The 17,358-nt window shown below is 43.5% G+C and overlaps 1 protein-coding gene across 6 annotated transcripts in view; it reads right to left on the bottom strand.

Moving 5' to 3' along the window:
* Nucleotides 1-2,062: 2,062 nt before the first annotated feature.
* Nucleotides 2,063-17,358, bottom strand: part of LOC147887442 (phosphatidylinositol N-acetylglucosaminyltransferase subunit P-like) — a 53,168-nt gene continuing 37,872 nt past the window's right edge. For 2 of the 6 annotated variants that reach the window (XM_087394500.1, XM_087394501.1), the window contains exons 4-5: nt 2,639-2,757; nt 2,063-2,392 (exon numbers count right to left, since the gene is read on the bottom strand). In XM_087394500.1, the coding sequence (XP_087250626.1) occupies nt 2,639-2,757 (119 nt within the window). In that variant the 3' untranslated portion in view covers nt 2,063-2,392. Of the gene's footprint in view, nt 2,758-3,736; nt 3,933-17,358 lie in introns of those variants that run through there. The other 4 variants (XM_087394498.1, XM_087394497.1, XM_087394496.1 and 1 more) reach the window with 4 other exon arrangements.

Raw genomic sequence — 17,358 nt, forward strand, 5'->3', positions numbered from 1 at the left:
CCAGACTGTGTGTGAAGCCAGTGAGCCTTGGGCTGCCTTGATGTTGAGGAAGGAGCTCGGTTGATGCTGCTTCTTCTAGTCCACTTGCTCGCGCTGGAGCTGAGGTGCTTGTTGAAGAAGCATCCGCTTGTGGATAGCAAATCAACTCTCTTTCCTCTCAAAACCAGTAGAGCTTCGGCTCTTTCTCTCAAACCTTTCAAATCTCTCCTCACATGGATCCTCACAAAGAAACTACTCAAGGGACTCTCTTATGCTCAATGAATCTTTCATGAAATGGATCTCTCTTACTCTCTCAATGACGGAAATCTCTCAAGAACAAATGACAGAAATCTTCTTCCGATGGACGGAATTTTCTCTCAACGGAAGAGAATGGAACACTCAATCTCACAATCTCTCAATCTCTCAATCACTCTCACAAGAAGGATGGCGCCTCAACGGAAGGCAGAACCATGCTCTGATACCATGACAAAATATGAAGAGGGGAGAGGAGAAGAGTGGAGATGAGGAGAGAGGGCACAGCTAGAGAGCACACCACAAATGACTAACTGTACACTAGAATTAGTTGAAAAAATAGAATATATACAAACCCTTTTAGGGTTAGGGTTAGGGAAGCTAACCCTTTCCTTTATAGCACTCTATAAGGTTAGTGCTATGCACATATGATCACGTGATGGTGCTATGCACACATGATCACATGATGTTGAGCATGAACTCTCAACATCCATGGCAAACAAATTATTGTTGTTGTTCATAGTACGATAAGGAGAAACAAGGAGCATTATAAATTTTACATGCGTGCGTGCATGTGCATGCTTGTATGTGTGCATGCGTGTGTGTTTTCTAAATAGAAGACTTACTCACTACTACTACGAATTCCTACAGACACACACACACACATATCTTCTAACAAGGCTGACACTGTACAAGTGAGAATAAAGCACCCATACAAGTAGCAATTCAAGAATTAGTAAAGTCCCTAATAAATTTGTAAGAAATCACATTAGCTCCCTATTGGTAAGAGAGCCTCTACCCTAGTAGAACTGCAATCACCCCAACACCCACCTCTCCCCATATGCTCTCTTCCATCGATTACTAGATCCTCCACTTTATCCCCATCTTCCTCACCTCCCAGTCCTGCTTGCCCTCCACTTCGGTTATCCTTCCTCTTAGTGAGTCCCAAATTTGTGTATTCTCTTTCCCTTAGAAAAAATAGTCCAAAGTCCCAAAAATTACAAGAATCCATCCTAGACCTTTCTTGGATTTAGATAGCTAGGTTGAACATTCCTTTTCTTTCAAGTAGTAACTCCTAGAGATGCTAGTCAACCATGAAGCGTACTACTTGTGTGTGAGTGAGTAGTTATTAGGTTTGCATGGAAATGGCAAGCTAGCAAGGATGCATTACTAGATGACAACAATGGTCTTCAATGAAAGCTTCCATGTACACTGGTGATGCATAATCGTATTGATCTTATCGAGTTACTAATTTTAAAATATGGGCTATGTAAACTTCGTTATGAAATATTATGGTATTGATGCTTTGCAAACGCACTAGGATATCATTGGATTTGTGAGTTAGCTAGGTTGAGTTCTTATTAAAATTGCGAGTCCTAGTGATGACAAAGTGCACTAGGTTGAGACTTATTAAGTAATAGGTTTTGCAAGGGATAATCATGGGGCATGGATTCCTTTGGAATCGAGTGTGGATACAAAATACATATGACCATGGGAACATCCAATGTGCTTGAAGTTATAGAGAATTGGAGTGCAAACCATATTGAAAACAATTATCCATAATCTAAGGTCGTGATTCCTATTTTTTCTTTCCTTTGAATTCAATGTTAGAAGCTCTATATTTTGTTCTATAAGCTAAGGTATAGATGCTTTGCAACGGAAAGATGCAACGTAATACTCCAATCTTGTCAAAGAACCATTGGAACCGAACCTTATGCGTTCTTAAACATAGTTCCAACGTCAAAACACTAAACTATTTGCACCTAAATTTATCAAGTTTAACCTTCTTTTTAGCATAAGAAATTCGCCTTTTCCTGACCTGCCTGGATTAGATGGTGCAGATATATATATTTGGAAATCAAATAAAGGTCGTCACCTACAAAAGAACCCCTTTTACAACTTTGAATCAAGCGCACCGGCAGTTTACTACAGCAGAATTTTATCCTGTCCCAAGTCACTAAGGAATTAATTGATAGAATGTTCTTTCTCTGAAAAAAAGAGCCTGTACCAAGATCATCAAAAGCAGCCATTGAAACAAAACATGTGAGGCAACCTCCCACCTACGAGGGACATCATAGCCCCCCCCCTTCGTTGAGATGACAATGAGCACAAAACCACAATACTGGGCTACATGTCCACCTGAGTAACAAATACCACAGCTGCCCAAGGAAACAGTCTCTCAGAACCGGAGTCTCAATGTGATGATGTATATTACTTCTATTGAACTATAATATAAGGTGAAGCTATTGTAAACTTATCAATAGCTGCTCCCAAATGGCATCCACCTAAGTTTCTTTTGCCTCTTGTCTATAAAAACGGAGGTCGTTCAGGTTTATCAGCGCTTCAGCTTGTTCATGCACATCACCCCTCACAAAACTCATGAAAATAAATTTGAGAGTTATTTACCTCAATTAAACAGTAAATGGTTTACTTCAGTGATGGGAACATCTGAGATGGGGTCAATGGGTCTTTCATTCTGTAGTGGGTCATTTGCACAGAAATTTACTGGTGCCCTTGTGAATTCATCTGCAACAAATTAACCATAAGCTCTCTGTCTCTCTCTCTCTCTCTCTCTCTCTCTCTCTCTCTCTCTCTCTGTGGCCTTATTAATGTAGTTGAGGCATGGCAGATGGGGAGAACAAGGGTTGGCATCTGAAGGGCTACTGCTCCTACATACGGATGACAAAATCGTCTTTGCTAAGGATAGCGCAAATATACAGAATCATTGTACATCTGTTTTGCAGGGGCTTTCTTTCTTCGAAGACTTACTTTTCAATGTGGAATCGCAATAGGATCCAAGTTTGAGACCAAGGTATTTCTAGATAGACACTATTCCAAGGAGTTTCGAAAATAAATTCTACCTCCTTGTCTCTAACGTCGACCGAGTAATTTCAGAAAAACTCAAGAGTCTTTCTCGCACTTGCAGCACTGCTGAAGGGCATTCGCTAATGGAAGCTAATTTCCCTTCCATCAATGATGTGTAGAAAATGCATAAGCGATTATAACAGCAGACCATTTTCCACTGCAAACAGATGTATAATGATTCTCCTAATGGAATTGAACACAAATGTGGGGTTATCATCTTTCTGAGAAGAAGCTAATTCCCCTTCCATCAATGGTGTGTAGAAAATGCAAAAGGGATTATAACAGCATTCCGAGAAGAAGCTAATTTTCCTTCCATTAATGATGTGTAGAAATACATAAGGGATTATAGCAGTTCCAGTCAGATAGAGTCCAAGAAAAAGTTTTCAAAAAAGTTACTTTTCTAAAGTAACTTGGTAAATTTTGACATTTTTTACAATGCTCAAATTGTAGAGACAGTCAACAAACTCACTCACTAAAATTAATTTAAACTTGCTATTTCAGAACATTGTAAAATTAGGCAATTTTTATGCAATGCCAAACTTGTTAGAGAGCGTCAATAGACCTAAATCTAACCATACCTGCCAAAGTTACAGATATTTGCTAACTTAGATTGACTCACATATTTAGACAAAGGGTCCAAGAGAGTAAAAGAGAGACAACGCAAGATAGATGGCAAATATGAGAACATTTCGTCAAGTCAGGTTTCAGCAGTGCCATGCGGTGGCCATGAAGATGGCAATTGGTTGGAGAAAGGAGAACTCATTCGATATGTGCAATAGCTCCCCTAAACACTCGGCTGCTTCCACCACTTGTTCCCTCTTGCAGCACTTGACAGGCTGAAAATCCCCACTTCTCAGTTCAACTACCACTCGTCAAAAATTTCCAGTTTCACCCCTTTTTAAGTTCTGAAATTCCCTACTTAGAACAGCAAAGGTCCTCTCAGAAGCATAATGCAATTTCAGTTATTAACAATCCAAAAGTGACTATTATGTGCAGGTGTATTCCCTTTGATTAAAAGATTCTGAAGGAGAAATGATTTAACACTGGCATCTCTAGGATGAACAATCATCCAAGTAACTCAATTTAATGAGGATTGTGGAAGGATTACCCACAACATTATGTCTGTGTCTCAAAGATATTTATAAATAGCCCTTGGATAAGCGCCCATAATGGGGTAGGGGGGGTCCCTCTTGTGAGAAGTGCAGTGTAAACTGAACAGAAAGAGAAAGAAAGAAAGAAAGAAATTTTATTAAAGGTCCACGGAAGGCCATACATGGCCTATGGGACACAAAATCATCTGAAAGAAAAATACATCATCAACGATGCGCCAACTAGGTGGCCTCGTCGTAATACAGCTAAGATGCCAAAAATGGCTACAAAAATCCTAGATACAAAATGAAATGAAATAGAGTACCAAAATGCCTAGATACAAAATGTAAAATATGAAATATGAGGAACATCGTCTTCCCTAAGGGGTCTGTGATCCAAAGAAATGATGGAAGTCATGGCCATCGACCATGCCTCCTGCCATGAGTGTGAAGATCTGGGCAAGTGTCAAGTGGGCTGCTGGCGGTGCCAAGTCTCCATGGAGCAATCTCCTCGAAAATCTGCCATCATCCTCCGTCGTCTAGAAATAAAGCGACGGGTACGGCCTCTGTGTAAGATCATCCTGCGGTGCTGCCGGATCATGTCATATGTACATCCTCGGGGTGGAACCATCGGTGCTCTCTCGCAAGATGGGCTATCTCTGTGCTCATGGTCCTGCACCTCGTCCTGCTCCTCATGAATAACCAGGTCTAGAGAGAGAGAGAGAGAGAGAGATTAACATCTGCAAAAGCCCTCATGGAACCATGAGACAAAGTACACATCCAAGAGGAAACATTTACATCTCTGAGAGTCGGAGAGAGGATGATAGGCGGTGGAGCGGTATGCAACTAGGTGCCCTTGCATTTGGACATCTGATGCTCGGCCGTAGGTCTGCATCCAGTTGATATCGGCTTGGAGGCCGTTGGGAGTGTAGACCCATGGGCTGAGTTTATCGGGCTTGGCTAGTTGCATCACGTCATTGTCCTATGGATAATTGGGGGACCCGGCACCATGCTTGGAAGTTGAGCAGGATGGGGTGGGCAGCAAGGGTCTGAAGGTCGGAGGAGGGAGAGGCTGGCAGGCTGAAGATCGAGAGAGAAGTATGACATGGCGAGGATGGGGCGCCAATGGTCGGGATTGCAACAGAGGATTGTTTGGAGTGCATTGGGAGGAAGGTGAGCGTTGGGGTCTGTGGAAGACGTGGTTTTGTGCACGGAGGGCGTCGAAGTGCATTTGTAGGGTTTGGGGGACAATGCGTGGGACAAGAGTGTATGTGGCGAGTTGGGCGGAGCCCTCCCAGTACATCTGGAACTCCTGTTGCTCCCTATCTTCCAACGCGGATTCCTCCGGGCGGCCAGAGGTACACATGCGCTCGTTTTCTATCTGCATGGTGACGGTAAAGCCAGGCTCTTGTGCCAAGAGATCCTGGAGGGTTTGGATCTGCCTGTCGATTCCCTCCCTGAGTCTGGCTTGCTGCTCCTCAGCTTGCGCCCTGCGTTCTTCTGCAGTGCGAAGGTTGGATTCTGCCTTATCCAACTGGTCCATGAGGGTTTGGACCAGGGATTCACTAGCAGAAAGCTCATCCTTGAGCTTGGTGACAGAGACCTCCAGCTCTTCGGCTTTGGTTTGATACTCCTCCGCTCCCAAGGAGTGCACAAGGCATCTCAGCTCGAATTATTCAGCACATTACTAGAGTCTAATAATATTTATGTGAAGTGGCCTTCATTACATCAATTTTAGACTGAGAGTCTTTGGGTCTAGAGTTGAAATCTTTGATTGGTGCTATACTGGCCATTTTCCCTCCTCTCGAGCTTCTTTTACTTTTTTCAATTCTGCAGTTTTTGCCCTGAGCTAAATCGGGGTGAGCTCCTCTGAAATCCATTTTCTAGTACCTCTCAATCTGTTGGTTTGTTTGAGGACTTTATTCCTTGTTGTCTTGTCTTGAAAGATTATTCTTGCCTGTTATATCTCCCGGATCCCAGATTGTCTTCTTGAGATGTTCAAATTCATACTTCCACGTTTCAAAGTGGCAGTCCTATGCATATAATCCCGTTATTCCCAGCCCTGGTTTCTTGCTCTTTTCCCTCCTCATAGACATCAGACTTATTGATCTTGGAATTCAATGTTGCTGTGAATTTATTTTAATAGAATTGAACTGAGTGTAAACCAATTCCTGTACAAGCTATGGTGCAGGTGCTGCTATACTGCATTGCTGTAGAACTTCTCGAATTCTTCCTTGCTTTTCATTTCCGAAACTGTCTTCTCCAGGGAAGCAATGCGGAGCTTTTCATCTCTGAGTTCACGCTGTAGGAAGTAAATCTGCTTGTGTGGATCGAGTTTACTCTGGAATCTATGGTAGGTCAAGGCATAGGGAGAGGGTGTCAAGGTAATGGAGGCATAAGAGGGCTTTTGGCTGACTGGGGTCATGGCTAAAAGCTTTGTTTTTGCGAACTCCATCTGGTGGCCTGCTCTAAGAAACCCTTTGCTAGAGCTAACCCCCAAGCTAGGCCAAGGGTTCAGCCCAACTTGGGGTGGGTTAGTTCTTGCTGTTAAACAACCCGAGGCAGAGGCAGTCCAGATCCCTGGAGGCAGCTAGGGTTCATACGGCAATGGTGACCTGGAACCGGCGGCGGCAGAAACTTGAAACAATTGAAAGTGTGGACCTGTTGACATAATAGTGAACACAGATCTGAAGCCTAGATGCCAAAATTTGGAAATTTAGAAGATGAAACCTAGGTAACTAAATCTAGGGAAGATTCCCTCTTCAATATCCAATAAATCTATAAAAATTAAGGTGTATGTGCATGTGAATGCTTGTTATCCATCTCTCTATCTACTATCTATCAACATGTTTGTGACAAAAAACAAGCAACATGCACACTTTTTTTTTGGGGTGAACTTTTTTTGGGGGAGAAAACTGTGAAAATACACACACACACACACTCACACTCACACTCTCACTCTCATTTGTGTTGGGCTGCTGAACGACGAACTATTGGAGTCAAGCCTTACCAGCGGCCTGCTGAAGGGCGTTGAACAACGAGGTGCTGAATGACAAGCTGAGCAACGAGGTGCTGACGGGAGTTGAACGACAAGCTGAGCGGCCGACTGAGCGATGGCCTGAGCGACGGGCTTACACAGAGAGAGAGAGAGAGAGAGAGCAAACCACACACAAACTGGACTGAAAGGAGAGAAAGAGATGAGAGACTGCAAGGGATCTCAAGAAAAGATCCTTGAACTGCTGGGGAAAACCGCCATTGAGAGGTAAGACTGATCCTCCACTGAGATGCGAAGACACATGAGGGAGGGGGCCTATAAATAGGCACTCCAGGCCCCCCCCCCCCCCCAGTCAGCTGGTCAACAGGCCGACCTGAAGGCCTATGTGGGCCGACCCACCTGCTCCAAGGCTGACCCCCCTACTGCATAAGAGGGGCCCTATAAGAGGCTTACCCCCTGCCTCAGGCAGGCCATAAAAGGGGCTGCTCCCTCTGCCATATGGGGGCTGAACATCGAGCCTAGGTGACCGACCAGCTGGTAGGCAAGCCCATCTCAGCCAGTATATGCTTAGAAACCCGCCAGTCTACTGCCCCAAGGGTGGCCACACAGGCCCCCTACATTGGCCCTGACCTAGGTGCCTCAAAAGGGGTTGCCACGCGGCACACGACCAGGCTGCAATAACCCTGTACTGCCTCTGAACAGGGCAGGACAGAACCACCTCAGATATGCAGACCATCTGGGGCACAGGATCAACCAGGATCTGCCACAACGGCCTGGCCATCCACATGCCGGGATATACCCTCAGCCCTAGCCTACACTACCCACACAGGGAGGCAGACACACCCACAACAAAGGCCCTCTCTGACCTAACCTAACCATGATACATCAGGAGATGCTGACCTCCAACACCACCTCTCAACCCCTAGATGTAACATGATCTCCAGGGAGCTGGATGTACTGCTGGAACAACTGGAGGAATCCATCGGGTGATACTCCGTCACTGTAGATGGCCATAGGTGCTGTCGAAGAAGGATCGATATGTGATCCCATGGCTGGTTATGGCTCTGAGGTACCTGAGAACACTAAATCCATCCTTCATGTGATCCTCGGTAGACTGCTGCATCGACCAACTGAGACGTGTTCTCATTGCTCCGCTTTGTCCCGACCTCCATTGGAATTGGTGCTTCTTTGGAATCCTGCATCTGAAATCTTGTCAGTACCTCCTGACAGTATCTCTCTTGACAAATGAAAATGTTGTCATTCTTGTGCCAGACGTCTATGCCAGGAAATAAAGAAGTTCCAAATTTGTCATTTCGAACTCCAGCTCCAGGAGTCCTTTGACTTCCTGGATCTTCCACCTATGATAATTAAATCATATGTGAAGATCCACACTTTTCGAAAATGCAAATGTGTGCAATGCATGCAGAATTTGAATGCTGATTGGCCCTCCAATGGGGAAGAGCGCCCTCGTGAGAGTACTTGTTTCTTTTTCGACCTACATGCAAGGTGGGAGAGAGATGACGGATGAATGCAATGTGGTAGAGAGAATGCAACGTGAGATTCACAATGAAAGGGTGATACCCTTTCATTAATGTCCCTTGAGATCACTCAAGTTCCATCTTCCCATTTACACCTATCCTTAGCCTATGACCCATGCATCTACCATTCAATGCACTCTAATGCACCCTTTCCCTTTCCTATTGCCCCTAGGACCTAGACACGTGTGTACACATCTTTATTACTAATCATTGGCCAATGTTACATAGTTTTGGCGGTACTATTTACACCGCTTGATCGATCATAAATACAAACATATAACCGCACCATCAAATTGGCGCCTAACAATAATAAAGTTCTAATGACTATTAATTAACTAAATAATCATTTCTCTTGTCATGACACTCCCTCCTGCTTGAATGAGCGGAAGTCCTCTTCTGGATTATTGCTTGTCTCTTCCTCTTACGTGCACTTTCTCTTGTTACTTCTGCCATTGCATCGCCTCTTTGTAATCTGCGAGTATCTGTGGAAAATCTGTAAAGAACTCTTCTTCCATCCATTGTGCATCACTAGCTGGCTGGTTTTTAAACTTCAGTAAATACATTTATCTCTTCTTTCCACGAGTACTCTTCTCTTTATGGTACACGATCTGTTCCGGAGTAAGAACTTCAGTCCCATCTTCAAGTTCAGGTTCTTCTTGATGCTGAGTATCCAAAAACGGAGAAGTATCGCCATGGTATCTCTTCAAATTGCTCACATGAAAGATGTTCTTCATATGCCAGTGGGCTGGTAACTTCAGCTCATACGCTCTAGATCCTTCTTCTGGATATAAAGCTGCTGAAATCCGTCTCCTTGAGGATGGAAGGCTGTAGTAAATTTCAGTTTGGTTCCGAGATTCTCTAATAGGGCTGTCCAAAAGTTGCTAATGAAACGGCCATCATTATCGGATACAATGGATTTTGGTAACCCATGTAACCTGAAGATTTCCCTAATGAGTAACCTTGCTGTTTCAAGAGCAGACAACTCTTTTTTACAGGGAATAAAATGAGCTTGTTTACTCAACCTATCTATAACAGTGAAAATCTGCTCAAACTGACCAACCTTGGGGAAACCAGACACAAAATCCATTGTAATGTGTTCCCACCTTTCCGAAGGAATAGGCAAAGGCTGCAAAAGACCAGCAGTCTTACTTGTGTCAGATTTAATGCGCTGACATACGTCACATTGTTGAACAAAGGTCGAAACTTCTTTGCGAAGTTTAGGCCAATGGAAGTATCTCTCAATATTGTCAATGGTCCCTCTAATGCCTCTATGTCCAGAATATGGACTCGCATGTAACTCACTCATGACTAGATACCGAAATGTTTTGGGTACACATATGGCACGTCCCAAGAATAAGTATCCATCCACGATGGAATAAGCCTCTAAATCCCCGACCTCATTACGCTGAATCTTCCCATAAATGTCAGCAAAGTCCTCATCTAAAGGATAAGCTTCAACCATTGCTCCTAATGATTTCTCCTTAATCACAGAAACGTGATTAACTTGGGGCCGTCTACTCAAAGCATCAGCTACTAAATTCTCCTTTCCTAGCTGATATTCGATATTTGGTTGCCCAAAGGATTGAATATATTCAGCCCATTTGATTTGCCTTGAAGTGACAATGGGTTGAGAAAACAAGTGCTTGATACTTTGATGGTCAGTCTTAATCTTGAAAGCAGAACCATATAAATAATGCTTCCATAACTTTAGAGCATGAATGACTGCCAATAACTCCTAACGTGATATATTTCAATTCAGCCCCTTGAAGTTTTCTACTCTCATAAGCAATGGGATGCCCTCCTTGCATCAACACTGCCCCAATCGAGGTACCACTTGCATCCGTACATACAACAAAGAACTCTTTGTCCATGTCCGGAAGTGTTAACACTGGTGCAGTCACCAATGTTCTCTTAAGCTCCTCAAAATCTACTTGGTGAACCTCTCCCCACTCATACAAGGAATGCTTCTTCAACAAATCTGTTAGTGGGGAAGCAAGACGTGCAATATTCTTAATGAATCTGCGATAATAACTACACATCCCTAGGAAGGATCTCAGCTCATGTATGTTTTTGGGTATTGGCCATTCAATTATGGCCTTGACCTTTTTAGGGTCAACCCGAATTCCCTCGGCAGACACAATGTGTCCCAAATACTCTATTTCTGTCTTGAAGAACTCACTCTTCTTGGTATTTAGGAACAATCGATCCTTCCTTAGGAGCTCCATCACCTTAGCAAGGTGATCCTTATGCTCTTCCTCATTCTGGCTGAACACTAAAATGTCATCAAAAAAGACTATGACAAATTTTCCCAAGTAGGGTCGCAAAACCCTTCTCATCAGCCTACTAAAAGTGGCTGGAGCATTAGTTAGGCCAAAAGGCATGACCAAAAACTCATAATGTCCAGTGAGAGTGCGAAAAGCAGTCTTATGTTCATCCCCAGCTTTCATACGAAGTTGATGATAACCAGATTTCAAATCCAATTTGCTAAAAAACTTTAGCACCTTTAAGCATATCCAATAAATCATCCACTCTTGGAATCGGATACCGGTTCTTAATCGTAAGTTTATTCAAAGCACGGTAATCTATACACATACGATATGATTCATCCTTCTTCTTAACCAATAATACAGGTGCTCCAAACTGCTTGGTCGAATCAGGCCTTTTTGCAACAGATCTTCAATTTGTTTTTCTACCTCCTCCATTTCTATCCTGTTCATCCTATATGGGGCTCTACATGGAGGAGAAGCTCCTGGCTCTAAGTCTATGGCATGATCATCTTCTCTCTCCATAGGCAATTCGAATGAGTCATCTCTTGAAAATCGATCCTCATAAGCTCTAAGGAACTCATTTCTCTTCCGATCTTCTTTTGAGATATGAAGATCTCGTGAATCCCGTATATACACAAGATTACAATCTACCCCTCTTTTTACCAATCTTTTCGCTTGGGTAGGAGTAATCAATGGAATTGTATACACGTCCCGATCCCCTACGATCCTTATGTTTTCATCCTTATGTACAAAGCAACAATGATGAGTATGAGGATGAATAGCAGGGTTAAAATCATACCGCCATGGTTTACCTAGAATCATGTCAACGTCTTGTAAAGGGGCTACTAGAAAATCCCTTCGATCTCTATATTTTTGTATACAAAAAGGAATATTCCGTACTATGGATGTGTCTTCTTCATTGTGTCCCCTAAAAGCTCCTAAAAGCGACATGTTTTTTATAGGTTCTGGTTTAAGATGGAGTAATTTTGCCAATCTATCACTTACTAAGTCATAATTACATCCATCATCTAGGAGAACCACTATTCTCTGTCCATTCACGAATCCATACACCTTAAAAAGATCATGAGGCCCAAAGGTATTGGCTGAATGGACAGCATTCACTATTGGCTCAATAGTCACAGTAGATTTCGAGGGTGACAAGGTAGAAGCCTCACCCTCCTGCTTGGATGCCTTGGCTTTCCCTTTTACTGAATTCGTCTTGGCAATCTTAGCCAAGAGAACGGGACACTTATGCCATACGTGCCCTGGCTTATGTTTCTTACACTTTCCTTCCTTAATCAACTTCCTCTTCTCTTCGTCAGTCATAGAAGGAAATGGCACCCATCCAGGACATGATTGGCTGTTCACATTCCTTACAAGAGCTTTACCCTTCCCTTTATTATTCTTAAACCGGTTTGGTTTCCTAAAAGTGGGTATATTATTGGTCTTATATGATGACCCATACTCCTTATTGAAGGGTTTACGAGGATTCAATTTTCTCTCGGCTATTTCAGCCAGCTTAGTGAGGTCCTTAAGCGTGGTCGGGTTAAACATTTCAACCTCGTACCTTACTTTTGGGCTTAAAGCTGCTAAATACTTCTTTCTCCTATCTTCCTCACTCTTTTCGGGTAGCTCTAGAGAGAGTTTCCAAAATCTGGCTGTAAAATCTGCATTGCTCTCATTATCGAACTGCCTAAACCTCTCCCAACGAAAGGTTAGGTTCTCTTCATGCCTCGGTGGCATGAAAGTGGCTTTCAGTTGCTCCACGAATTTAGCCCATTCATGAATAGGCTCTTTTCCTGTTTGTGACAAGGACCACCACATTAGAGCATCCTTCTGCAGATGCAATGTGGCAAGAGCAAGCTTCTCTTGCTCGGTCTTGTCTTGATGGGCAAAGTATAGCTCAAAATGACGAATCCAATTGAGGATTTTGTCAGCCCCCCTTGCCCCATCATATTTGGGGAACTCAATTCTCTCTCAAGGTTGGAATTTGGACCTCTTAGAAGGGTTACTCAACTCTTCATCCCCGAAGTTTAAAGTCCTCTTAGTCCCTAATTTTGTCATAATGGACTGCTCAATCATATTGCTAAGCTGGAAAACCAGCTTATCAACAGGAGTCTCCTCTCTTCCTCTTGCACTTGGATTATAATCCATGTGTATTGGGTTTTGAGTTGAAGGCGTGAACTCAGCCCCTTGTTCTTGGTTGGTATCATTTCTTCTTTCATTACGAAAGGAGAACTCCCTATCAAGAGGTTCTTGAAGGAGAGACTGCTGTAAATCTATTTGTGGGTTATCATACTCAAGATGTGTATAACTCTCACCTAATCCATCCTCTTCAAGAGGGGGTGAAGGTGTTCTTTCTCTCTCTCCTTGGGTAATGGAGGAAAAGGAATAAGTTCATTGTTATATGTCCCTTCCCCTTCCATTCTTTCCTTTTAGTAATACAAGAGAGAAAATGTCTTGCTGTAATTTCAAAAAAAAAAAAGGTTTATTTTACAGCAAACTTCAAGTGTTGTAGAGTTGGTGGTACTTATCCGACTCCCGCTTCGTTTGTGTTGAGAAGACACTTAAAATGACCTCCTTTCCCTTCTCTTTCAAGCTTTTCTTCTTGTATTTCTGCTGTAAACTGGTACGCTCCGTTTGGGCTACTTGTTTTGAGCGGATTGGAGCTCTAGATACCGTTATAGGGGGTACTTGATGGGTGGATCACTCCCTTAAAATCTTATTCCGATCCAACTTCCCGTTTGGGTAGAACGGGGATCCCTTTTTCTCACGGTCTAAGGGTACATTCACTTTTGGGGGGAGGGGGCAATCCACCCCGTGAGGACACCCCGTTCACCGTTGAAGGCCAGAATTTTTCAGAAAAATCCCTTGTCTCAGAACCTCGAGATCGGTCAGTCGTGATCCTTTTCCGCAACCTCTCTTGCGACTTCCGTCGTTCGCAACTGTCGCCCTCTTCTCGTCCCGCTCGTGGATCGTCGCCGCTCTGATACCAAATGTGAAGATCCACACTTTTCGAAAATGCAAATGTGTGCAATGCATGCAGAATTTGAATGCCGATTGGCCCTCCAATGGGGAAGAGCGCCCTCGTGAGAGTACTTGTTTCTTTTTCGACCTACATGCAAGGTGAGAGAGAGATGACGGATGAATGCAATGTGGTAGAGAGAATGCAACGTGAGATTCACAATGAAAGGGTGATACCCTTTCATTAATGTCCCTTGAGATCACTCAAGTTCCATCTTCCCATTTACACCTACCCTTAGCCTATGACCCATGCATCTACCATTCAATGCACTCTAATGCACCCTTTCCCTTTCCTATTGCCCCTAGGACCTAGACACGTGTGTGCACATCTTTATTACTAATCATTGGCCAATGTTACATAGTTTTGGCCGTACTATTTACACCGCTTGATCGATCATAAATACAAACATATAACCGCACCATCAAATTGGCGCCTAGCAATAATAAAGTTCTAATGACTATTAATTAACTAAATAATCATTTCTCTTGTCATGACATCATCTACATAAAAAATAATGAACATGATCTTACCTCCTCCTGCGAAGATGTAGAGGTTGGGATCAGATGGACTATGAGATAATCCAATCTCATGAAAGTAGTCATCTATCCTCAAGTACCATGCCCTCCAAGCTTATTTCAGCCCATAAAGTGCCATGCAAAGTTTGCATACCTTCTTTCCATCACCTAGATGTCGGAACCCTTCCGGATGCTCAACATACACTTCTTCTTGAAGTGCATCATTTAGAAATGCAAACTTCACGTCCGCCTAAAAAATAGGCCACTAATGATGGGCTGCCAAAGCTATGAATGTCCAAATGATTGTGTCCTGGATGTAGGAGCAAATGTCTCTGCATAGGCAACTCCTGCTGCCTATGCATAGCCTTTAACCACAAGTCTTGCCTTGTACTTCTCCCTAGTGCCATCGGATTTGTTACTTGTGACGTAAACCCATTTGGTTCCTATAATCTTCCCCTTCAGGGGTCTATCAACCAGGTCCTAAGTGTGGTTCTTCAAAATGGCAGCCTGCCACTCTAGGACTCCCTTCACTTCTTCAAAGGTTCTTGGTTCAATGATGTTTTTAATCTGAACCATCAAAGCATAGTTCACAGTAGCAGATTTTCTTTGAGACCTCTGAACTTTTTGTTAACAAGAAAAGTAGAGGGCTCATAGATGCCTCCCTGAACCACATGCTGTCTACTCCTCAACGCTTGCTCTTGGGATCCCAATTAGTCATGTCTGCTTTGTTTGCATGAACATATGCATCAGAACCAAAAATCTTTAAATGGAAAATAATAGGCGTCTTACCAAAATACACGTCGTATGGAGTCTTCCCTTCCAGCTTTGGTCTTGGTTCTATTCAAGAGTGGACAACCGTGTAAACTGCCTCACCCCAAAAAAATCTGGGTCCCTCATTCTGCTGCATGTGTGTGCTGCAGTCAGTCGTCTTTTGGTCCCTTGCTTCCTGTAGCAGGTGTCCAAAGCCTCTGAGGTAAAGTCTCCCCCTCAGTCAGTTCTAAAGGTCTTGATTCTTCTTTCCCACTCTTTCTCAATCTGGGCCTTCCACTATTGGAACTTGGTGAAGGCATCAGACTTTTAAACAATACAGTAGATCCAAGTCATTCTACTGAACTATCAATAAAGGTCAGAGTACCCAGCTCCTGAGATGATGTCGTGGACATATTTTCACACACGTCAGAGTGTACCAACTCAACTAGAAGTTTGGCTCGCTGTGTAGCCTCCTTAAGAATTCCTCCCAATGTTGCTTGCTGTCCATGCAAGCTTGGCAGACTTCAGCACTGCCTCTAATACGTGAAGCCCATCCACGAGTCCAGCTCTTTTCACTTCTGAAAGAGTTCCATAGCCCACATACCCAAACCTTTTGTGCCACAACTTTGAATTACTTGTATCTGCTTGAGCCATCAAAGCCTCGATCTTCTACAGCCCATGCTCCTCTGTCCCTCTTGCCGGCATTTTTCCCATTTCATTTTACTGGATCAGCACTCTTCCATCATCAAACTCATCCTTCATCTTGTTCTTTGTGATCTAAATGACAGAGATTCTTGCAGAGATTTGGAACATAAAAAACATCAGTAAGTACTTTTCTTAACCTGAATCCGCGCTATCCCCAACAGTCAAATGTGAATCCGGATGTGCAGGCTGTGGTTCCTTGAACCAATTCTTGTTGTTTGACATGTGCTTAGAGGCACCGCTATCCACGCTATGACTAGAAAGAGCTCCTCTTTCACTGAATCTGACTTTTTACTCCTCCTTGGGATTGTCACCTTCCTTTCAGTTTCGGTCTGCCTTCTTCCGATAGTCCTTTGCTCTGTGGCCTGGCTTCTCACACTAGAAACATTTCCAATCCCCATTCCTTCTCTTCTTGTCTCCACTGTCATTTGACTTGCCCCCTCTAGAGTCATTGTCGTCTTTGGGCTTGCCTTTTCCAGGCTTATCCTTTCCACCTTTACCTTTTGCAAGGAATGCCTTGTCATTGGATCTGTCAAATTTCTTCTCCCGAGATTCTTCAAGCAAGAGAAGCGGCACAAGTTCTTCAAAAGTGACTAGTGCTGACTGCTGTCTGATAACTTCATCTTGGTGATGTGCTCTTGAACGGAATCCCCCTCGTCCATATGCATGTTGTAGAGCCCTGTTTCAAGATCAAGGATTCTTGCAACATTGTTCACTTCGTACATGTCTTTGAGAATGGTCCATACACCAAAGGAACTGTCTGCAAGCAGAATATGCGAGAGAACAGAATCTGCAATGATGCCAATAATGATGAGCCCTAAGTGATGCCAATGATGATGGCCAGGGCTTCGCATCACACATTACCCAATCTCTCATTGCTATTGCATCTGCTGGTGTCACAACCCCAGCCACACCCACACTTGTGGCATCACCTCCACTCCAGTCGTGATCTCCCAAATCAACCTCACCATAAGTTGGCTCTAGACTTTCATCATTCCACAGAGGATAATTCGAACCATCAAGCTCGCCTGCTTTCCCAAAGCATGGAATTGCATATTGAACCGCCATGATGAGGATGCAAAAGGCTTAGGAGGGGAGATCATCCTTTTCTGTATTGTACACAGAATTTTTCTTCCTAAAATGGGGTCGCCTCTTTTACAGGAGGGGCTCCATCCTTCAAGGCTGAGGGGTGTCACAGGATTCGCTTACGAGGCTCTGATACCATGTTAGATTTAGGAACTTTTTAGAAAGCAACCCTAACACAACAGAATAACTCACAAATCTCCCTCAAAAACAGCAGCAAACACTCACTGAAACTCGCACAGATATTACAGCATGTAAAGAGCTCAATATACTCATCGACAAATTCAAGGATGGCTGCT

This window comes from Dipteris shenzhenensis, chromosome 23, assembly GCF_047967505.1.
Source record: "Dipteris shenzhenensis isolate YYH24624 ecotype China chromosome 23, Dip_SZ_1.0, whole genome shotgun sequence".
Lineage (NCBI taxonomy): Eukaryota > Viridiplantae > Streptophyta > Polypodiopsida > Gleicheniales > Dipteridaceae > Dipteris > Dipteris shenzhenensis.